The following is a 23,385-nucleotide window of genomic DNA, read 5'->3' as shown; positions in this document are numbered from 1 at the left end:
TGAATTTATGTTGTGACCATATCCCCAGATATGCCATGGCACGCTTTCCAATTTCTAGATCTAGTGGTCTCACAAAATATGAGATGACAATACTTTTAAGAGAGTTTATTTTTAAGCTCCTAACAATTGAACTACCAGCACACATATTTTAAAGGAGTTTTGTGCACTTATTTTTCTATGTTTTACATAAGATTATATCAGATACGAGTTCCACCCTTCCCCAACTGGGGATAATCCAAGCTCTTTGGTTAGTAAACCCATTGTCCAACTTACAAATAGCAAAATACAAACTGCCAATTGGGGCAGTAAAAACCCAGCTTTTTGTTTTGATAATAATGCCCACCTCCACTTAAACTGAATACCCAAATACAGACTCTGTCCCTGTGACAATAGCATAAATCAAAAAGGGTGGGGGTTGAGAAAGCACACAGCTGTTTAAAAAATTTAATACCGCACCACCAATTTATCAAATCACCAACTAATAAACAACAAATACTGCTCACCAGAGGCAGTGTGACAATAACAGAAATAAAAAATAAGGGAGAGAAACAAAATGGTGTTGGAAAATTAGATGATATACTTGGAAGAACCCAATTTTTTTCAAAATCAGTTTGTTCAGACATGTAATGAACCCATGCTTTCTGGCACAAAGCAATTGTGTTTGGAGTATGTGTTTGCAGCTTTGACTCACAGTGTATGAGTCAGCAAAATGACAGACACTTGATATATTGAGAGGGAGAAAATGACATGATACTTTCTTCTAGGAGGCAGTCTGTTAACATAGGAAAGGGCATTCTAATTTTATTATGAATCAGGGAAAGGGATGTGTTATTGCCAATGAAACTGGGAAAGGGAGATGGCAGGAAAGCAAGATCCTCAGCCTTTGCAATTGTCCAACAGGTTTGAGCTTTCCTCAACTAGTTTGGATGAGAGTGAATGCTGCAGGGTGGATGAGTTAACTGAGCAGAGCACTGTGGTACTGGAAGCCATTGAAGTGGGTGGGTGGGGAAGCAGTGGACCATTATAAAGAATGTAATGGTAGGAGGGAACAGTACAGTTCAGAGGGGATTGACACACTTCTTGGAGGGAGCAGGATCCATTCAAGTGGTGAGGCCCTTCAAATTGCTACAGCCACTTAGTACAAGCAAAAGATATCTGTTATCACTAAATGCTGAATGTGAGGGTGTTGTGGGTTCAGTGGTAGAATCTGGACAAGAAGGTCTGGCTTGGAGCCCTACCTGCTACTGAGCAGTTTGATTTACATAAGAGGAAAGTAAGTACAACTTCTCATTTCTTTAAGTTTTGTATTGATATTGGAAACATTAGAATTCTACTGTATGTGCACCTACTGTGTCAAGGAAAATTTGTGGCCACAGTACACTTGATCACATCATGCAACATTACAAATTATTCCTACTAATGACTGTGGACCACATGTAATATAATGTGGGTTGTAAAGATACAGTTTTGTTTCAAGAGTAGCAGTCACATTCCAAGGTTCCATTATCTACACAAGGTGTAGGAATTGCTTACTTCACACCTTGGATTGAAAAATATCCACATCATTAATCTAAATGCAATGCTGCTTTTCTTGGTGGGTGGGGATGGTGGTGGGGGAAACATATTCTGATTAGTGCATATATACAATCTCCTACAGTATGTGCATCGAAAATCATGAGAAAAAGACATTTGAATCAGAACACCGATGTGCAATGTCCATGTAGGGGCATCCCACTGACGGTCCCTCTGTTGGGGACCTCCACCCCCCCTGTGTTTAGAGAACACTGTTCAAACGTTCTTTGTGTGTGGTTGGGAATTATTGAATGGTCACATGACTGAGGAGCTGCTTTGGTTCTTTGGGACCATCCCCAGTGGGTCTGAGCACAAGCTGTGGTTGTCCCTGTGTCCACTGCACTAGGGGCTGCTGCATAAATGGATGAGGGACACTTGTTGGAACCTAGGACCAGCATGGATTTTCAGCAGATGTGAACCCACTCCCTATTATGGAGCTTCCAGCCACAGGGCCCTCATGATGCAATGAGGATTCAGGAGCATCAGAGTCACTCGTCTTCCATTGATTGCTGTGCTGATGACAGACGGCCAGTGGGACCATACTCCATCCAGAGGTGGAGGTCAGAACACCATGTTGTATTGTGTTTCAGTAATGGAACACCTCCTTCCATTGGGGTCAATGAGGGACATGGGATGACACCCCCATTCCAACATCAGAATTCTATGAAGGTCATGTCTTTGTATAGGTGCCATCCAGACAGGAAATGCCTCTCGATCCTCAGAATCTCTGCTCAAGACAATTGAAGAACAGACTAAGACTGTGGGTTGGACGGTTAGAGAGCCACAGCATTCTGCTGAATAAGAAGATTAAAAAGGAGGTCCTCAAGGGTAGTAATATCGGGATTACTCCCAGTGCTACGAGCTAGTGAGGGCAGGAATAGGAGGATAGAGCAGATGAATGCATGGCTGAGGAGCTGGTGTATGGGAGAAGGATTCACATTTTTGGATCATTGGAATCTCTTTTGGGGTAGAAGTGACCTGTACAAGAAGGACGGATTGCACTTAAATTGGAAGGGGACTAATATACTGGCAGGGAAATTTGCTAGAACTGCTTGGGAGGATTTAAACTAGTAAGGTGGGGGGGGGGGGGGGGGGGGGTGGGTGGGACCCAGGGAGATAGCGAGGAAAGAGATTGATCTGAGACGGGTACAGCTGAGAACAGAAGTGAGTCAAACAGTCAGGGCAGGCAGGGACAAGGTAGGACAAATCAATTAAACTGCATTTATTTCAATGCAAGGGGCCTAACAGAGAAGGCAGATGAACTCAGGGCATGGTTAGGAACATGGGACTGGGATATCATAGCAATTACGGAAACATGGCTCAGGGATGGGCAGGACTGGTAGCTGAATGTTCCAGGATACAAATGCTACAGGAAGGATAGAAAGGGAGGCAAAAGAGAAGGGGGGATTGTCATTTTTGATAAGGGATAGCATTACAGCTGTGCGAAGGGAGGATATTCCCGGAAATACATCCAGGGAAGTTATTTAGAACATAGAACAATACAGCACAGAACAGGCCCTTCGGCCCACGATGTTGTGCCGAACATTTGTCCTAGCTTAAGCACCCATCCATGTACCTATCCAATTGCCACTTAAAGTTCGCCAATGATTCTGACTCTGCCACTCCCACAGGCAGCGCATTCCATGCCCCCACCACTCTTTGGGTAAAGAACCTACCCCTGACATCTCCCCTATACCTTCCACCCTTCACCTTAAATTTATGTCCCCTTATAAAACTCTGTTGTACCCGGGGAAAAAATTTCTGATTGTCTACTCTATCTATTCCCCTGTTCATCTTATAAACCTCTATCAAGTCACCCCTCATCCTTCGCCGTTCCAATGAGAAAAGGCCGAGCACTCTCAAACTATCCTCGTACGACCTATTCTCCATTCCAGGCGACATCCTGGTAAATCTTCTCTTCACCCTCTCCAAAGCTTCCACATCTTTCCTAAAGTGAGGCGACCAGAAGTGCACACAGTACTCCAAATGTGGCGTAACCAAAGTCCTGTACAGCTGTAACATCACTTCACGACTCTTGAATTCAATCCCTCTGCTAATGAATGCTAATACACCATAAGCTTTCTTACAAGCTCTATCCACCTGAGTGGCAACTTTCAAAGATCTATGAACATAGACCCCAAGATCCCTCTGCTCCTCCACCTTACTAAGAACCCTACCGTTAACCCTGTATTCCGCATTCTTATTTGTCCTTCCAAAATGGACAACCTCACACTTGACAGTGTTGAACTCCATCTGCCACTCCTCAGCCCAGCTCTGCATCATATCTAAGTCTCTTTGCAGCCGACAACAGCCCTCCTCACTATCCACAACTCCACCAATCTTCGTATCATCTGCAAATTTACTGACCCACCCTTCGACTCTCTCTTCCGAGTCATTAATAAAAATTACAAACAGCAGAGGACCCAGAACTGATCACTGCGGAACTCCACTTGTAACTGGGCTCCAGGCTGAATATTTACCATCTTCTACCACTCTCTGACTTTGACCGGTTAGCCAGTTTTCTATCTAACTGGCCAAATTTCCCTCTATCCCAAGCCTCCTGACTTTCCGCATAAACCTACCATGGGGAACCTTATCAAATGCCTTACTAAAATCCATGCATACTACATCCACTGCTCTACCCTCATCCACATGCTTGGTCACCTCCTCAAAGAATTCAATAAGACTTGTAAGGCAAGACCTACCCTTCACAAATCTGTGCTGGCTGTCCCTAATCAAGCAGTGTCTTTCCAGATACTCATAAATCCTATCCCTCAGTACCCTTTCCTTGCCTACTTTGCCTACCACCGAAGTAAGACTAACTGGCCTGTAACTCCCGGGGTTATCCCTATTCCCTTTTTTGAACAGGGGCACAACATTCGCCACTCTCCAGTCCCCTGGTACCACCCCCGTTGACAGTGAAGACGAAAAGATCATTGCCAACGGCTCTGCAATTTCCTCTCTTGCTTCCCACATAATCCTAGGATATATCCCATCAGGCCTGGGGGACTTGTCTATCCTCAAGTTATTCAAAATGTCCAACACATCTTCCTTCCTAACAAGTATTTCCTCTAGCTTACCAGTCCATTTCACACTCTCCTCTTCAACAATACGGTCCCTCTCATTTGTAAATACTGAAGAAAAGTACTCATTCAAAACCTCACTTATCTCAATACACAGTCACCCACTACTGTCCTTGATCAGACCTACTCTCGTTCTCGTCATTCTCATGTTTCTCACATACGCATAAAATGCCTTGGGGTTATCCTTGATCCTATCCGCCAAAGATTTTTCATGCCCTCTCTTAGCTCTCCTAATCCCTTTCTTCAGCTCCCTTCCGGCAATCCTGTATCCCTCCAATACTCTGTCTGAGCCTTGTTTCCTCAACCTTATGTAAGCCGCCTCCTTCCTCTTTACAAGACATTCAACCTCCCTCGTCAACTAAGGTTCCCTCACACGACCATCTCTTTCCTGCCTGACAGGTACATACATATTAAGGACACGTCGTATCTGTTCCTTGAAAAAGTTCCACATTTCCACGACATCCTTCCCTGACAGCCTATGCTCCCAATTTATGCTCCTCAGATCCTGTCTTACAGCATCGTATTTACCCTTCCCCCAATTGTAAAACCTACCCTGTTGTACGCACCTATCTCTCTCCATAACCAAGGTGAAAGTCACAGAATTGTGGTCACCATCACCAAAATGTTCACCCACGAACAAGCCCATCACTTGTCCCGGTTCGTTACCAAGTACCAAATCCAATTTGGCCTTCCCCTCTGGTCGGGCAATCTACATACTGAGTTAGAAAAGCACAAACACCACCCCATCCAATCTACTTGATCTAAAGAGCTTCCAATCAATGTTTGGGAAGTTGAAATCACCCATGACTACTACCCTGTGGCTTCTGCACCTTTCCAAAATCTGTTTCCCAATCTGTTTCTCCACATCTCTGCTGCTATTGGGGGACCTATAGTAAACACCCAACAAGGTGACGGCTCCTTTCCTATTTCTGACTTCAGCCCATACTACCTCCAAAGGCAGATCCCCCTCGAACTGCCTTTCTGCAGCCGTTATACCATTTCTAATTAGCAACGCCACCCCCCCTCCTTTTTTACCACCCTTCCTAATCTTACTGAAAAATCTGTAACCAGGAGCCTCCAACAACCATTCCTGTCCCTCTTCTATCCACGTTTCCGTGATGGCCACAACATCGTAGTCCCAGGTACCGATCCACGCCTTAAGTTCACCCACCTTATTTCTGATACTCCTTGCGTTGAAGTAAACACACTTGAGCCCATCTCTGTGTCCGCAAGTACTCCCTGTCAGTGCTACCTTCTCCACAGCCTCCCTACATACTTGGACATCCTGACAAACAGCTAGCCTACTTGCTGGACTACAAGTCCGGATCCCATCCCCCTGACAAATTAGTTTAAACCCCCCCCGAAAAGTGCTAGCAAACCTACCTCCCAGGATATTGGTGCCCTTCTGGTTCAGGTGCAACCCGTCCTGCTTGTACAGGTCCCACCTTCCCCAGAATGCAGTCCAATTGTCCAAATACCTGAAGCCCTCCCTCCTACTCCATCCTTGCAGCCACGTGTTCAACTGCACTCTCTCCCTATTCCTTGCCTCACTGTCACGTGGCACCGGCAACAACCCAGAGATGGCGACACTGTCCGTCCTAGCTTTTAGCTTCCAGCCTAACTCCCTGAGCTCCTGAATGACCTCCTCACCCCTCTTCCTACCTTTGTCGTTGGTGCCAACGTGCACCACGACTTCTGGCTGCACACCCTCCCCCTTAAGGATTCTGAAGACCACGGTCCGAGACGTCTCGGACCCTGGCACCCGGGAGGCAACAAACCATCCGAGAGTCTCGCCCATGTCCACAGAGTCTCCTATAACTAGCGCTCTCCTCCTCTCCCCCTTTCCCCTCTGAGCCTCAGAGCCGGACCTCGTGCCAGAGACCTGGTCACTGCAGCTTACCCCTGCTAGGCTGTCCACCCCAATAGTATCCAAAGCGTTATACTTATTGTTGAGGGGAACAACCACAGTGGATCCCTGCACTGCCTGCTTCCTCCCCTTCCCACCTTTAACTGTTACCCAGTTACCTCTGTTCTCTGGCATAACTATGTCCCTGTAGCTTCTATCTATCACCCTCTCAGCCTCTCGAATAATCCTCAGTTCATCCAACTCCAGTTCCAGTTCCCTAACTCGTTCTGTGAGGAGCTGGAGCTGACTGCATTTCCTGCAGATGAAGTTGGCAGGAGTATCGGTGGTCACCCCTACCTCAAACATCCTGCAGGAGGAACATTCCACTTCCCGCGCTGCCATTACTCTACACTTCGTCTCCAAAACAAGAACACTGAGTAGCTTACCTGTGGACTTTAAAGTTAGGTTAGAGGAGGAGGATGGGAGGGAGGCCCTACTATGTAGGGCTTGGTGTCTAGAACACACCCACTCAAATATCAATCACTTACCTTCCCGACCAGCTCTGCGCTCCAACTTCACTTCTGCCCAGCTCGCGCCGCTCTCTGCTGTGAAAAGACCGTTGGCGTCGAGGTAAGTTCTTAAATATCAATCCTTACCTTCCCGACTAGCTCGGCGCTCCAACTTCACTTCCGCCCAGCTCGCACCGCTCTCTGCTGTGAAAAGACTGTTGGCGTGGAACTGAGAAATAAGAAAGGGATGATCACCTTATTGGGATTGTATTTTAGACCCCCCCAATAGTCAGAGGGAATTTGAGCAACAAACTTGAAAGGAGATCTCCGCTATCTGTAAGAATAATAGGGTAGTTATGGTAGGGGATTTTAAATTTCCAAACATTGACTGGGACTGCCATAGTGTTAAAGATTTAGATGGCAAGGAATTTCTTAAGTGTGTACAAGACAACTTTCTGATTTAGTATGTGGATGTACCTACTGGAGAAGGTGCAAAACTTGACCTACTCTTGGGAAATATGGCAGGGCAGGTGACTGAAGTGTCAGTGGGGGAGCACTTTGGGGCCAATGACCATAATTCTATTTGTTTTATAACAGTGATGGAAAAGGATAGACCAGACCTAAAAGTTGAAGTTCTAAATTGGAGAAAGGCCAATTTTGACGGTATTAGGCAAGAACTTTCAAAAGCTGATTGGAGGCAGATGTTCGCAGGTAAAGGGACAGCTGGAAAATGGGAAGCCGTCAGATAACAAGAATCCAGAGAAAGTATATTCCTGTCAGGGTGAAAGGGAAGGCTGATAGGTATAGGGAATGCTGGATGACTAAAGGATTTGAGGGCTTCGTTAAGAAAAAGAAGGAAGCATATGTCAGGTACAGACAGGATAGATCGAGTCAATCCTTAGAAGAGTATAAAGAAAGTAGGAGTATACTTAAGAGGGAAATCAGGTGGGCAAAACGGGGACATGAGATAGCTTTGGCAAATAGAATTAAGGAGAATCTAAAGGGTTTTTACAAATATATTAAGGACAAAAGGGTAAGTAGGGAGAGAATAGGGCCCCTCAAAGATCAGCAAGGCGTCCTTTGTGTGGAGTCACAAAAAATGGGGGAGATACTAAATGAATATTTTGCATCAGTATTTACTGTGGAAAAGGATATGGAAGATATAGACTGTAGGGAAATAGATAGTGACATCTTGCAAAATGTCCAGATTACAGAGGAGGATGTGCTGGATGTCTTGAAACGGTTAAAGGTGGATAAATCCCCAGGACCTGATCAGGTGTACCTGAGAACTCTGTGGAAAGCTAGAGAAGTGATTGCTGGGCCTCTTGCTGAGATATTTGTATCATCGATAGTCACAGGTGAGGTGCCCGAAGACTGGAGGTTGGCTAACGTAGTGCCACTGTTTAAGAAGGGTGGTAAAGACAAGCCAGGGAACTATAGACCGGTGAGCCTGACCTCGGTGGTGGGCAAGTTGTTGGAGGGAATCCTGAGGGACAGGATGTACATGTATTTGGAAAGGCAAGGACTGATTCGGGATAGTCAACATGGCTTTGTGCGTGGTAAATCATGTCTCACAAACTTGATTGAGTTTTTTGATGAAGTAACAAAGAAGATTGATGAGGGCAGAACAGTAGATGTGACCTATATGAACTTCAGTAAGGCGTTCGACAAGGTTCCCCATGGGAGACTGATTAGCAAGGGAGAACTAGCCATTTGGATACAGAACTGGCTCAAAGGTAGAAGACAGAAGGTGGTGGTGGAGGGTTGTTTTTCAGACTGGAGGCACGTGACCAGTGGAGTGCCACAAGGATCGGTGCTGGGTCCACTACTTCTCATCATTTATATAAATGATTTGGATGTGAGCATAAGAGGTATAATTAGTAAATTTGCAGATGACACCAAAATTGGAGGTGTAGTGGACAGCAAAGAGGGTTACCTCAGATTACAACAGGATCTGGACCAGATGGGCCAATGGGCTGAGAAATGGGAGATGGAGGTTAATTCAGATAAATGCGAGATATTGCATTTTGGGAAAGCAAATCTTCGCAGGACTTATAGACTTAATGGTAAGGTCCGAGGGAGTATTGCTGAACAAAGAGACCTTGGAGTGCAGGTTCATACTCCTTGAAAGTGGAGTAGCAGGTAGATAGGATAGTGAAGAAGGCAGTTGGTATGCTTTCCTTCATTGGTCAAAGTATTGAGTACAGGAGTTGGGAGATCATGTTGCAGCTGTACAGAACATTGGTTAGGCCACTGTTGGAATATTGTGTACAATTCTGGTCTCCTTCCTATCGGAAAGATGTTGTGAAACTTGAAAGGGTTCAGAAAAGATTTACAAGGATGTTGCCAGGGTTGGAGAATCTGAGCCACAGGGAGAGGCTGAACAGGGTGGGGCTGTTTTCCCTGGAGCGTCAGAGGCTGAGGGGTGACCTTACAGAGATTTACAAAATTATGAGGGGCATGGATAGGATAAATAGACAAAGTCTTTTCCCTGGGGTTGGGGAGTCAAGAACTAGAGGGCATAGGTTTAGGGTGAGAGGGGAAAGATATAAAAGAGACCTAAGGGGCAACGTTTTCACGAAGAGGGTGGTACGTGTATGGAATGAGCTGCCAGAGGATGTGGTGGAGGCTGGTACAATTGCAACATTTAAGAGGCATTTGGATGGGTATATGAATAGGAAGGGTTTGGAGGGATATGGGCTGGGTGCTGGCAGGTGGGACTAGATTGGGTTTGGATATCTGGTTGGCATGGACAGGTTGGACCAAAGGGTCTGTTTCCATGCTATACATTGCTATGACTCTATATCTGTCACGATCAGCAGCAATTTATTGATTTCTCTGCTGAAGCCCTCTCTGCATTTGAATGTGACTATTCAGGTGGCATGGTGGACTCAACAGGCCTTGGGCTGGTATTTTTGGTAGATTGGGGGCTTGTTGTGGATTTTGTGTTGCTTGTTGTTGCCTTTGTCTTTTCCTGTGCTCTTCCTCTTGTTGAGTTTTTTTTAGTGCGTCTTGCTGTGCGACAGTTCCCTGTTGTTCCAGCGGACTCTGGCCCCGCCCCCTCTTCCACTGCAGGTTCGCCGCTCTGCTTCAGTGATCTGATGTTTGCTGTGGTGCCGAAGCCTTGTTCAGATGGAGATGCATGACTTGCATGTGCTGTGTGCGTGTTTAGGTTATGCAGGGTTTTTTTTCCCTGTTCCTGTTATTGTGGGGTGGGTTTTTTGCCTGTGACTCCAGATGTGGAGGGAGAATCCTTTGAGGTCTGGACCCTGGAAATTGTTATTGCCTGCTTTTGGGGCTCCATTGATCAATTTGGCCTTTGGGTGTTCAGCCTCCTTGTATTCTTTCTCTGTGAGAGACTTGTTGGTCTCAAAGGGGGGAATATATGGAAGTTATTCTGGCAGTTATGTAGTTAACTTAGTGTTGTAATATATGCCCAGAATCATGTTACACGGCTCCAGTAACAGATAAGGGTAGTGCACTGTGATAGGTTAGTTAAATCACTGGGAGATGAGCTAATGCTGAAGATGGTGTTGCTGTAATGTGATTGGTTCCCTCCATCACGTTTAACCTGTGTGGCAGACGATGATTATGTTAGAAAGGCAAAGCAAGCCAGTATGATTGGTTATGCTAATACTATCAGAGAAGCACGGGAAGAATAACTGTATAAATTGCAAGAGAACAAAGAGATTGTGGGAAGTCAGGAAGACATTTTGCTGGATCCCACAGCTATGATTTTGCAAGATTAAAGTTTAATTTCGTGAAGGATTTTCTGCATTTCCTGCTAATTTTTTTAAAAGAGAACATTCCACATGCGCTGACAGCAACTTCTTGTGAAGCTCATTAATGGAAGGATTGATTTTTTAAAGGTGGATTTGAGAGGCTGGGACATTTTTTCATTGGAGTGTAGAAAGTTGAGAGTTGACCTTTTGGAGGTTTATAAAATCATGAGGGGTACACATAGCGTTAATGGTAGGTCTCTTCCCTAGGATAGGGGGATTTCAAGACTGGGGCATAATTTTGAGGAGGAGAGAGGTTTAAAAAACATGAGGGGCAAATGTTTTACAGAGGGTGGTTACATAGAATGAAGTTCCTGAGGAAGTAATGGATGTGGGCACAGTTACATTTAAAAGATACTTAGGTAAGTACATGAATAAGAAACATTTGGAGGGAAATGGGCCAGTAGCAGATAGGTGGGACTAATGTAGTTTGGGATTATGTTCGACATGGACTAGTTGGACTATAGGCTGTATGATTCTATGAGACAGCACTGGGGGAAGTCACCTTTCACAGACTGTAAAAGTTTGGATGGTGCTAAGACAAGCGCCCCCTGCACAATCCCAACTGCAAGTGCAGCTTCATGCTTACTGCATATAAAACAAAACTTTTAACTGCGCTTCGGTATATGTGACAACAGTAAATCAAATCAAATCAGATCTCTCACTGTGGTTCTTGCTGTTTCATAAAGGTTAAGGTTACAAACCACTGGAAGCCTTCACAACTAAACTCTCTCATTCAATCCAGACAAAGTTTCATATCGGCATATGAAGGGGAAGGAAAGCTGTCACTCAGACAGAGTTAGACTGTTGTGTCAAATTAAGGATGGTGAGAATCTCCATCTTCATTCTTATAGCTGCAGCTTAAATACTGGTCAATCACATGAAAAGTGAGTGTATATTTACAAAATTAACAATGTATTTATAATGAAATGTCACCTGTACCATATATGTACCATCATAAGGTTTTCTTTCTCCCTCATCACAGAATGTATTCAAGAAAGAGATTGTTACATTTTTAGATATTAAAAGGAATTTGGAATCAAGATAGATTAGATTACCTACAGTATGAAAACTAGCCATTCGGCCCAACAAGTCCATACCAACACTCTGAAGAGTAATTTAGCATAGCCAATTCACCTGACCTGCACATCTTTGGATTGTGGGAGGAAAGCAGAGCATCCAGAGGAAACCCATGCAGACACTAGGAGAACGTGCAAACTCCACACAGTCACCCAAGGCTGGAATTGAACCTGGGACCCTGGTGCTAAGAGGCAGCAGTGCTAACCACTGAGTCACCGTGCTGCCCTAGAGGTGTAATGAAGTGTAGAATTTGGAATCAAGATAGAGGTGCAGAAGTACTGTATATCTAAGAGTTGAAAAGCTAGCAAGGACAAAGCAGAGAGAGTCCGGAACAAGGTAACAATGTAACACTTGGTTGAAACAGCTGTCAGCAGCTGTGTTGCTATGGAACAAAAACATTCAAATTCAGCCAGTTTAAGATACCAGAATCCAATCAAATTTGAATTTAGCATTGTGATAATATTAAAACCAATGAACCGATCCTACGTTGTGGGGTATAAAACCGGACATATTGAACAGCTAGAGAGAACTGCCAAACGACCTACAAATGTAGGCTGCTAGCTCAAGAGCTCTCTGAGCGGTACCGGTCTGTAGATGGAGTTTGCACAGCAGAACCAACCTGGGGAGAATCTACAGAGGAATATCTACAAAGGAGAGTCGACGAAGCTGACTGGTATAGAAATGTGACTCTGTTTTGTAAATCTTAATTGAGATTTTCTTAATCGGACTGGTATTGTAGAGTAGGAGGTAAAAGATAGGTTTAAGAGAAAGAAGTTGTGAATAGTTGTTGGTTTTAATATTCTCTGTTGGACTTAAAAAATAAAGTTGTTAATTTGTAAATAGTGACCTCTGGGACAGTTCTTTGCCTCTTGAATTTTAAGCAGGTTACAACACGGGATGAATCTTTTCTGTGTTGCTAGTTTAAATTAGTAGAGGGGTATACCCCGTGTCCTAACAGAGGATCAGCCATGATCATATTGAATGGCAGAGCATGCTTGAAAGGTTGAATGGCCGACTCCTGCTCCTAGTTTCTCTGTTTCTTTCGCTCCCACTACATCTAGGTGCAGTCCCAGGGTCTGCAGCTAGGATGCGGTTCCTCTTCTAGCTGAGTGTCTACTGGCACCATCCTGTCTCCTTGTGAAGACTACAGTTTAGTTAAGTTATCCGCTGAGGTGTAAGGATCTAAGCTGGTGGGGCCTGCATTGCCAATGGTTCTCTCAGGGATGTCTGTCTTCTTCCTCCTCAGAGGTGGTGGAGGAGGAGATGATATGCTCAGGGGATGCTCTATTCAATAGTGGTGACAATGAGAATACCACTGCTCCCTACAGGAGACAAGACAGGCGACGAGTTGTGAAATAGATACAGGGGAGTACATTCACGGTGCTGGTACTGGGAAAACAGTGCAGCACTCAAGGGTGAATTTTACTTGACTGCTGGGATATGGTAGTCATGGCATGAACATATGAGCAATCATTGTCCTCTTGTGCTAAGGGAAGGATTCTCTCCTTGTAAGGGGATGAGAAGATAAATAGCAGGCATTCCACTACCTTTTGAGAGGGATTGAGCATGATGGAAATAGCTAACCAAGGTATTAGTGCTGGTGCAGATGAGAGGAAGGTGGTGAATGAGTAGGTAGTGCACAGGGTATGCGGGTTAGTTTGGGGGGGGGGGGGGAGGATTTGGGTGATTAAGTGAGGAAAAATGCTGCATGCAGACCATTACCCTTGATAGGAGGGGAGTGCAATAGCAGAGATATAAGGAAGCAGAGAGAAGATGGTGGCACTCACTCATTCTTGCAGTGTGCAGAAAGTCATTAACCCTCTTCCTGCACTCCTGAGAATTCCTCCAGATCACAGACACTGTGCTGACCAGGGCAGTGAGTTTGAAGGAGAACTGGCAAGGTCTACTGACAGTGCTGTACAAAGAGAACAGTTCCCCTTGCATGTAGTAGAATGTTCTTTTTAAATAAAATAACAACTCTTTTGGGACATTAAAAGCAACATTGCCCAACTGAATGGCACACTGAAAACTGGCTAACAGAACAGCATGCTGGAAATTCGGATCAGGCCAGACATACAGGTATGCAAGCCTGATTGATTATATCGAATAGGAGTTAATGAGATATGAGATATTAAGTCAGAAAGTTTGCAGCACAGAGTTCTGAAGAAGGATCACAGAGTTCTGAAACATTGTCTCTGATTTCTCTCCACAGATACTGCCAGATCTGATGAGTTTTTCCAGCAATTTCTGTTTTTGATTTTGATTTCCAGCATCTGCAGTTCTTTCAGTTTTTAAGGTACGCAAACCATTCACCTTGATAGACCATTCAATAGATGTTGATGAAATAATGCTACAATGTTTTGGTGGAACAATAGGTCTGAGTTTCAAAAGAAATGTTTTTGAGACAGCCTGGCTCAATCAATGGAGGAATTACAATATCCAATATTGTCTTTTGGAATACTCTTCCTGGCACAGAAACTCAATTTACATGGAGTAACTGAATTATGATAGTTAATACATTGTTATATCAAACTTCTGGTAAAGCACTGCATTTGGTAATGACCCAGGTAACGAGTTAGAAGAGGAGCAAATTACTGTAGATGCTTGACTCTGTACTGAAAACAAAAAATGCTGGAAATCAGCAGGTCAGGCAGCATCATAAATCATTTATTTATTACAAAAGGCAGATGAAGAGTCATGTAGTTTCGAAATGTTAGCTTGCTCTCTCTCTCCACAGATGCTACCTGACCCGCTGTGATTTCCAACATCTTTTGTTTTCAACTAGTTAAGAGGCCACTCAAATCAGAAGGCTCCCTCCAGAGAAAACGATCAGCACCGAAAAACAGGAAGAACAGCCTCAACTTCAGTTTAACCAGCTATAATCGAGGTAATACAAACTTTTTAAAAAATCATCTTGCACTTCCAAAACAGATTCTTAGACCACAGTGAGGGCATAGGCATTCAAGAACTGTAAGGTTACTCAGGAAATTAGAGGGAATGATGTTTTTTTTTTAAGCTGCATATTATATTTATTTTGTCTTTCAAAGATAATAAACCAGGTTTCATGGTAAATTGTGTCTCATTAGAGTAAAATGGGTCCCACTAGCTAGTCGGGAAGGTAAGTGACTGATATTTAAGAACTTACCTTGACGCCAACGGTCTTTTCACAGCAGAGAGCGGCGCGAGCTGGTCGGGAAGGTAAGTGATTGATATTTGAGTGGGTGTGTTCTAGCAGGGGTAAGCTGCAGTGACTGGGTCTCTGGCACAAGGTCCGGCTCTGAGGCTCAGAAGGGAAAGGGGGAGAGGAGAATGCTAATTATAGGAGACTCTATAGTTAGAGGGACGGACAGGCGGTTCTGTGGACATGGGCGAGACTCTCGGATGGTTTGTTGCCTCCCGGGTGCCAGGGTCCGAGACGTCTCGGACCATGTCTTCAGAATCCTTAAGGGGGAGGGTGTGCAGCCAGAAGTTGTGGTGCACGTTGGCACCAACGACATAGGTAGGAAGAGGGGTGGGGAGGTCATTCAGGAGCTCAGGGAATTAGGCTGGAAGCTAAAAGCTAGGACGGACAGAGTCGTCATCTCTGGGTTGTTGCCGGTGCCACGTGACAGTGAGGCAAGGAATAGGGAGAGAGTGCAGTTGAACACGTAGCTGAAGGATGGTGTTGGAGGGAGGGCTTCAGGTATTTGGACAATTGGACTGCATTCTGGGGAAGGTGGGACCTGTACAAGCAGGACGGGTTGCACCTGAACCAGAAAGGCACCAATATCCTGGGAGGTAGGTTTGCTAGCACTCTTCAGGGGGGGTTTAAACTAATTTGTCAGGGGGATGGGATCCGGACTTGTAGTCCAGCAAGTAGGCTAGCTGTTTGTCAGGATGTCCAAGTATGTAGGGAGGCTGTGGAGAAGGTAGCACTGACAGGGAGTACTTGCGGACACAGAGATGGGCTCAAGTGTGTTTACTTCAACGCAAGGAGTATCAGAAATAAGGTGGGTGAACTTAAGGCGTGGATCGGTACCTGGGACTACGATGTTGTGGCCATCACGGAAACGTGGATAGAAGATGGACAGGAATGGTTGTTGGAGGCTCCTGGTTACAGATGTTTCAGTAAGATTAGGGAGGGTGGTAAAAAAGGAGGGGGGGTGGCGTTGCTAATTAGAAATGGTATAACGGCTGCAGAAAGGCAGTTCGAGGGGGATCTGCCATTGGAGGTAGTATGGGCTGAAGTCAGAAATAGGAAAGGAGCCGTCACCTTGTTGGGTGTTTACTATAGGCCCCTCAATAGCAGCAGAGATATGGAGAAACAGATTGGAAAACAGATTTTGGAAAGGTGCAGAAGCCACAGGGTAGTAGTCATGAGTGATTTGAACTTGCCAAATATTGATTGGAAGCTCTTTAGATCAAGTAGATTGGATGGGGTGGTGTTTGTGCAGTGTGTCCAGGAAGCTTTTCTAACTCAGTATGTAGATTGTCCGACCAGAGGGGAAGGCCATATTGGATTTGGTACTTGGTAACGAACCGGGACAAGTGATGGGCTTGTTCGTGGGTGAACATTTTGGTGATGGTGACCACAATTCTGTGACTTTCACCTTGGTTATGGAGAGAGATAGGTGCGTACAACAGGGTAAGTTTTACAATTGGGGGAAGGGTAAATACGATGCTGTAAGACAGGATCTGCGGAGCATAAGTTGGGAGCATAGGCTGTCAGGGAAGGATGTCGTGGAAATGTGGAACTTTTTCAAGGAACAGATACGACGTGTCCTTAATATGTATGTACCTGTCAGGCAGGAAAGAGATGGTCGTGTGAGGGAACCTTAGTTGACGAGGGAGGTTGAATGTCTTGCAAAGAGGAAGGAGGCGGCTTACATAAGGTTGAGGAAACAAGGTTCAGACAGAGTATTGGAGGGATACAGGATTGCCAGAAGGGAGCTGAAGAAAGGGATTAGGAGAGCTAAGAGAGGGCATGAAAAATCTTTGGCGGATAGGATCAAGGACAATCCCAAGGCATTTTATGCGTATGTGAGAAACATCAGAATGATGAGAACGAGGGTAGGTCCGATCAAGGACAGTAGTGGGAGACTGTGTATTGAGTCGGAAGAGATAGGGGAGTACTTTTCTTCAGTATTTACAAACGAGAGGGACCGTATTGTTGAAGAGGAGTGTGTGAAACGGACTGATAAGCTAGAAGAGATACTTGTTAGGAAGGAAGATGTGTTGGGCATTTTGAACAACTTGAGGATAGACAAGTCCCCCGGGCCTGACGGGATATATCCTAGGATTATGTGGGAAGCAAGAGAGGAAATTGCAGAGCCGTTGGCAATGATCTTTTCGTCTTCGCTGTCAACGGGGGTGGTACCAGGGGACTGGAGAGTGGCGAATGTTGTGCCCCTGTTCAAAAAAGGGAATAGGGATAACCCCGGGAGTTACAGGCCAGTTAGTCTTACTTCGGTGGGAGGCAAAGTAATGGAAAGGGTACTGAGGGATAGGATTTATGAGTATCTGGAAAGACACTGCTTGATTAGGGACAGCCAGCACGGATTTGTGAAGGGTAGGTCTTGCCTTACAAGTCTTATTGAATTCTTTGAGGAGGTGACCAAGCATGTGGATGAGGGTAGAGCAGTGGATGTAGTGCACATGGATTTTAGTAAGCCATTTGATAAGGTTCCCCATGATAGGCTTATGCAGAAAGTCAGGAAGCATGGGATAGAGGGAAATTTGGCCAGTTGGATAGAAAACTGGCTAACTGGTCGAAGTCAGAGAGTGGCCCAGTTACAAGTGGAGTTCCGCAGGGATCAGTTCTGGGTCCTCTGCTGTTTGTAATTTTTATTAATGACTTGGAAGAGGGAGTCGAATGGTGGGTCAGTAAATTTGCAGATGATACGAAGATTGGTGGAGGAACAGAGGGATCTTGGGGTCTATGTTCATAGATCTTTGAAAGTTGCCACTCAGGTGGATAGATCTTGTAAGAAGGCCAATGGTGTATTAGCGTTCATTAGCAGAGGGATTGAATTCAAGAGTCGTGAAGTGATGTTACAGCTGTACAGGACTTTGGTTAGGCCACATTTGGAGTACTGTGTGCAGTTCTGGTCGCCTCACTTTAGGAAAGACGTGGAAGCTTTGGAGAGGGTGCAGAGAAGATTTACCAGGATGTTGCCTGGAATGGAGAATAGATCGTACGAGGATAGGTTGAGAGTGCTAGGCCTTTTCTCATTGAAACGGCGAAGGATGAGGGGTGACTTGATAGAGGTTTATAAGATGATCAGAGGAATAGATAGAGTAGACAGTCAGAAACTTTTTCCCCGGGTACAACAGAGCGTTACAAGGGAACATAAATTTAAGGTGAAGGGTGCAAGGTATAGGGGAGATGTCAGGGGTAGGTTCTTTACCCAGAGAGTGGTGGGGGCATGGAATGCGCTGCCTGTGGGAGTGGCAGAGTCAGAATCATTGGCGACCTTTAAGCTGCAATTGGATAGGCACATGGATGGGTGCTTAAGCTAGGATAAATGTTTGGCACAACATCGTGGACCGAAGGGCCTGTTCTGTGCTGTATTGTTCTATGTTCTAAGTAAGCAAGTAGATCAGACACACAAAAATGATGCTTACGTCCTCTCTGCAACCCATATAAATCCCTCTCAGCAGTTCGGGTGCCAAATTCATTGAAACACAGAATCCCTACAGTACAGAAAAAAATCATTTGCCTCATCAAGTCCACACTGACTCCCACCACCCCCCCCACCCTAAAAGCAGCCAACCCGATCCCCATGACCCCACATTTACCAGGGCCAATTCACCTAATTTGCACATCTTGGATTGTGGAGGGAACTGGAGCACCTGGAGGAAACCCACACAGACACAGGGAGAATGTGCAAATTCCACACAGTCACCAAAGGCTGGAATTGAATCCAAATCCTTTGTGCTGCAAGGCAGCAGTGCTAACCACTGTGACACCGTACTGCCCAAATTGCCTCTGTTGACCATGGCTGGGGCAATTCTTCCCAACTGCAAGTGTGACTGGCAGTCCCCAGCTGACATGAATTGACCTGGTGCAGTTGGTGTTTAAATATGATGCCAGCAGCAAGAAACCTGGAGAATCCCAGCAGTAACAAATATTTCTATGCAAGATAGCATGAAAGTGGAACTATAAATGGGCTGGTGCATACATATGACGGTGCATACATTCCTGAAGACCTTATGCTCAAAACGTTGACTCTCCTGCCTCTCAGATGCTGCCTGACCGGCTGTGCTTTGCCTGCACACATAATGAGCTGAGCAGGACAAGATATCCTGAGAAGACCCACTTGGGCTTACATAGCACTCTCGCATCCTCATGCTGATGCTATTTTCAATCCAGGTCTCCTACATGGCCCTACATGGAAATGCAAATCTCTTACGGCTTGTCCAGTTTGTCAAATTCTCATTTAATTTAGTAATATATTCATCTATTTGGAAGAATGCCATCAGTTTACCTTCTTCATTTGGAGCAGTAGTTGCTGCAATAAATTAGGACAGACATGGCAGGTAGTGGTCTATAAAAGACAGTCAATGCTGAATGATTTTAGTCAAGGTTGAAGTCTATCCTTATCCACTGGCAGGAGTAAATCTAAAACTATTGCAGCAAGAGGAAACGGGTCTAATCACTTGTACTTTACTGTATAACTTATTTAAAAATCTTGCCAATAAACACTTAGCCTAGAAAAAAAATCAAATACATAATGATTAAACAACTCAAAGAAAAAAAAAAAGTGGTTCCTGGCAGTTACTTACATAGAGGGCACCAGTGCATTTGGGATATATATCAGTATATGTCAAATCAGCACTATTTCACTGTCATTTTGCCCAGACTCTGATCCAGGTAGGGATCAATCGCATCAATGTGTGGAAAATGTGAGCTAAATAGTTATCAAATTTTAACAAAGAAATTTAAGCTTAAGAACCATCTTTTCTGAGCACTTTCATTTAATGTTCACATACCACTGGAACTTTCTCCAGACAAATAAACATCATAATTTGACTACTTAACTTATTAAGCTGCAACTAAATTTTAAAAAAAATTACTCTACAGAAGAAACCAAAACCAAAATCAAAATCAACAAACTGAAGAATGATAGGGTCTTATCTCAAGATATGCAATGTTTAAATGAACACAAATGAAATCTGAATTTCAAGTTCAGCCATATATTATCTGACTACACATTAAAATACAAAACTATTCCAGTCTTCTAAAAACTCGAGTATTAAAACTGTTTTATTTCTTCATTTGTACAGGACATGGGGACATACTAAACATATCAAAATATTATAATACCAAAACCTTACATTCCAAAAATTTATATGCTTTTTAAATTATTTTACCATACAGCTAAAAGTAACTTAAATAGGGATGTCAACCCATCTCTATTTTATCAGGCTCTTTCTTGATCTTTGAAAATTCAGTGTTGAACAGATAATTTGGATAAATAAAGTTAAAAGATTCAGCTTTCACATAGTATTTTACATATCTTAAAATGAATTTAAAAGTATCCCTTTTAACTTAAAGTGCAATTTTTAAACATATAGTTATGCAAACTTTAGCACACCCGTTATGAAGATATATATAAAGACTGGAGTCATTAAGAATGTAATTTACATTTAATTAATGACTCAATGTTCAGTTCATTTCTATTTTTTACCCTGTTTTAGTCAATTTTTATTTTTTATTAATGTTAAGGAGAAATCCCAAGGCTGTTACAATGATGAATGAACACATGGAAGATTGAAAGTTTTTAAATGTCTAGTTCCATAAAGAACTGTTGCAAAAGCAGTTTTCAGCTTTTCTGTTCCAAAAAGTAAAACGCAAAATATTAGCTTGGTATTTCAATGTGATCTCATCATTTTGACTCAATTATGGTTACAATACAATGGAAGGCAAACCCTTAAATCATTGTCCACCTTGACACTACTGTCACATTTAACACTTTCACGGATCTGAGATTACTTTCAATACACTAATGCAGCATGAGTTTTATATCTTAAAAATTGGAAGCAAACTTAATTTTATTTAGTAAATGGGATTCCAAATTCTTTGGTTAATAGTATGAAGAATTTTAAAAAGGCAGAAATTAAAAATATATCATACTGTGTTTTATGGCAATGAAGAAAATCTTGTAAATTTAATCTGTAGATTCAAAGCAGCTCTAATAATTGTACAAATCATGCGACATGCGATAATACAAAGATTCATCCTGAAATGAATATTCATTGGTAATGTGTCGAATGGCACCACCTTCTAGTAATTGATCTCCATACTTAACAGCTTCTCCTCGGTCATGGGCCAGACCAACTTGAATCAACCAATCCACTAGATCACAGCCTCGGAAGACATCTATGAAGGTTTCTGCACCACACCTGTGTCAAAGGAATGATTCATCCACTTGGTCTGCAAGTCTCACATCACTGTTTCACAGGAAAGGAAACACCAAAAACAGTAGAACAAGGTGGCATGGTAGGAAATAAAGATTTAAGTAAAATGATGCCTAAATCAATGTCACTATCTATAGCAGGGTTTAACTAAATATATAGTGGTATCATTGAAAAGTTACAGAGAAAGTCCAACTTTCACATGTACCTTCCAGCACCATTTTATTGGAAGACTGCTCATCTAACATCCACGTGTGGATTAGGAAAATCATGGGGTTCTCTGCTCAGAGAATAAACTCAACGGGATCCTCCACGTTCTTTTCCCACAGAATCTCAAGGACACCAAATGTTGATCACTTCCTGAAGGACTTGTGGTCAAAGATGTTTTTCTTTGCAAATATCTCCATTAAGGACAGGTGACACAGTACGGTCTAACTATATGGCCAGACCCATCCTTTGCAACACTGGGGACAGATAGAACTTCAACACGTAGTGACACTTGGTGTTTGTGTACGGAGGGTCTATGCACAACTCGATGCAGCCACAAACGGAAGTGGCCATCATGATGAGGGAGGCATGGGGTACGTTCCTTCCATGCCACCCATGGTTTCGTACATGGTGCCCCTGCGGACATGGTCCATCTTAGACCTCCAGATGAAATGGAAGGTGGCTTGGGTGATTGCAATGGCGTAGGCTCTGCGAATAGGCTTTTGGACTTAACGGAGATTAGGCAAGCCAATCTGCTCTTGGGAGATAGACTGACAATTTAAATATTTTGATTGGTAACTTCTGATATAACCTGCTTTGCTGATTCAACCATGGCTTGGCTAGACTTATTAGACCTCAAGAAAATGTGTAGACAGCTTCAGGGAGGAACTAAGTACTTTCCCAGCACTGCTTTTGACCCAGGAGAAGCAGGACTGATTGCCCATGGCTCTACAAAATCACCCAACCAGTACAAAGACACCTGTGGTTGGGAGACTGGACCAACCCTACACCTGTGACCTGCTCTGGAGTCCTCTGCACCTATCTGGAAGTAAAGCTAATCAAATTAAGCTCACTTCCAGGCAGAAAACTTGTCAGTATGCAAGCTGTGAAATTGAACACATCATATAAGGAAACTCAAACGTATGCGTTTTTCATCCTAAACTCTAGTACTCTGCACATATCTATCTTTGCACCAACCTGACTGCACCCAAGATCCCATCCCACCTCACCCACGTATAATATCCAAACCACAGGAACCAGGTTATGGCCAGATTATGAATGAAGAAAAAAGTTTTTTTTTCCATCCTGGGAGTGATTAGGAAGAACATTTTTCAAAAAATTAAGTTTATTGTTTTCAAAGAAAATGTTTCTCTCAGCGCTCTCACTGGAAGGAAGTTCTATCCTGCACCATGCATTTTCTGTGAGACACTGTAATGGTGTCAAATGATTTTGGCAAGAATTAAATCCTATTTTGTTGACAGTACTGAAACTAAACTAAATTTTACCACGGTTATCTATAAAAATGGATGAATTTATTACATAATATTTATTATTGCTTAATACTTATTAAATCATCAGAGAAAATTGGCTAAAACCAGAGTTTTGCATCTTAATTCTGTTTCAAACATAATTGAAGTACAATTTTTAAGTGCTACATAGTACAGATTATTCGTCCAGATTATTTCAAACTAAAATCACTCAAACATCATATCATTCTTAACATTAAAAAATTATAAAAAGAAAAATCACTTAAGTAAGCACAAATAGTACGTTTTTGCAGAGTAATGTACTAATAAATGTGAAATGTATATTCTAAACAAAAGTATTAGAAGGACTTTTTCAATACAACATATATTTTCAAAGTTTTCCACAAATAACATATCTATTGTCTTACTGAGGAATATGCTGGACCACAATTAAAATTATATTGATGAACAAATTATTAAAGGAATAAAAGAAAATTTGGATTCAAATAAAAGCAAGACACCAGCTTTTAAGAATATTAGTCAATTTTAGAAAATCAGAATATTTCAGATTGAAATAAAGCTATTAGAGTCTAAGCAAATTAATAAAATGCAATGAATTAATTGGCAATGCCAAGTTGATGAGCACAATGAGTCATGCTAATTTAA

General features: G+C 43.3%; 1 protein-coding gene and 1 long non-coding RNA gene across 12 annotated transcripts in view; one reads left to right on the top strand and one right to left on the bottom strand.

Annotated features, from left to right (window-relative positions):
• Positions 1-1,085: 1,085 nt before the first annotated feature.
• Positions 1,086-23,000, top strand: LOC148149612 (uncharacterized). Of its 4 annotated transcripts, none has more exons than XR_015757671.1 (4): positions 1,086-1,273; positions 14,082-14,165; positions 14,607-14,756; positions 21,162-23,000. It is a non-coding gene; the product is annotated as an uncharacterized LOC148149612 (long non-coding RNA). The 4 variants fall into 4 exon arrangements; XR_015757670.1 differs by lacking the exon at positions 1,086-1,273 and adding an exon at positions 11,406-11,676; XR_015757672.1 differs by lacking the exon at positions 1,086-1,273 and having other exon boundaries at positions 13,575-14,165; positions 14,655-14,756.
• The window catches only part of gpr155b (G protein-coupled receptor 155b), a 60,475-nt gene continuing 57,186 nt past the window's right edge, over positions 20,097-23,385 (bottom strand). For 7 of the 8 annotated variants that reach the window (XM_043693587.2, XM_043693586.2, XM_043693590.2 and 4 more), the window contains one exon: positions 20,097-21,253. In XM_043693587.2, coding sequence (XP_043549522.2) covers positions 21,043-21,253 — 211 coding nt within the window. In that variant the 3' untranslated portion in view covers positions 20,097-21,042. Of the gene's footprint in view, positions 21,302-23,385 lie in introns of all 8 variants that reach the window. The other variant, XM_043693592.2, reaches the window with a different exon arrangement.

This window comes from Chiloscyllium plagiosum, unplaced genomic scaffold (assembly GCF_037043375.1).
Source record: "Chiloscyllium plagiosum isolate Xiang-an unplaced genomic scaffold, Cpla_swu_hap1 HiC_scaffold_7, whole genome shotgun sequence".
In the NCBI taxonomy this organism is placed as follows: Eukaryota; Metazoa; Chordata; class Chondrichthyes; order Orectolobiformes; family Hemiscylliidae; genus Chiloscyllium; species Chiloscyllium plagiosum.
The sequence above is the reverse complement of the archived record's forward strand: the minus strand, read 5'-3'. Positions and strand labels throughout refer to the sequence as shown.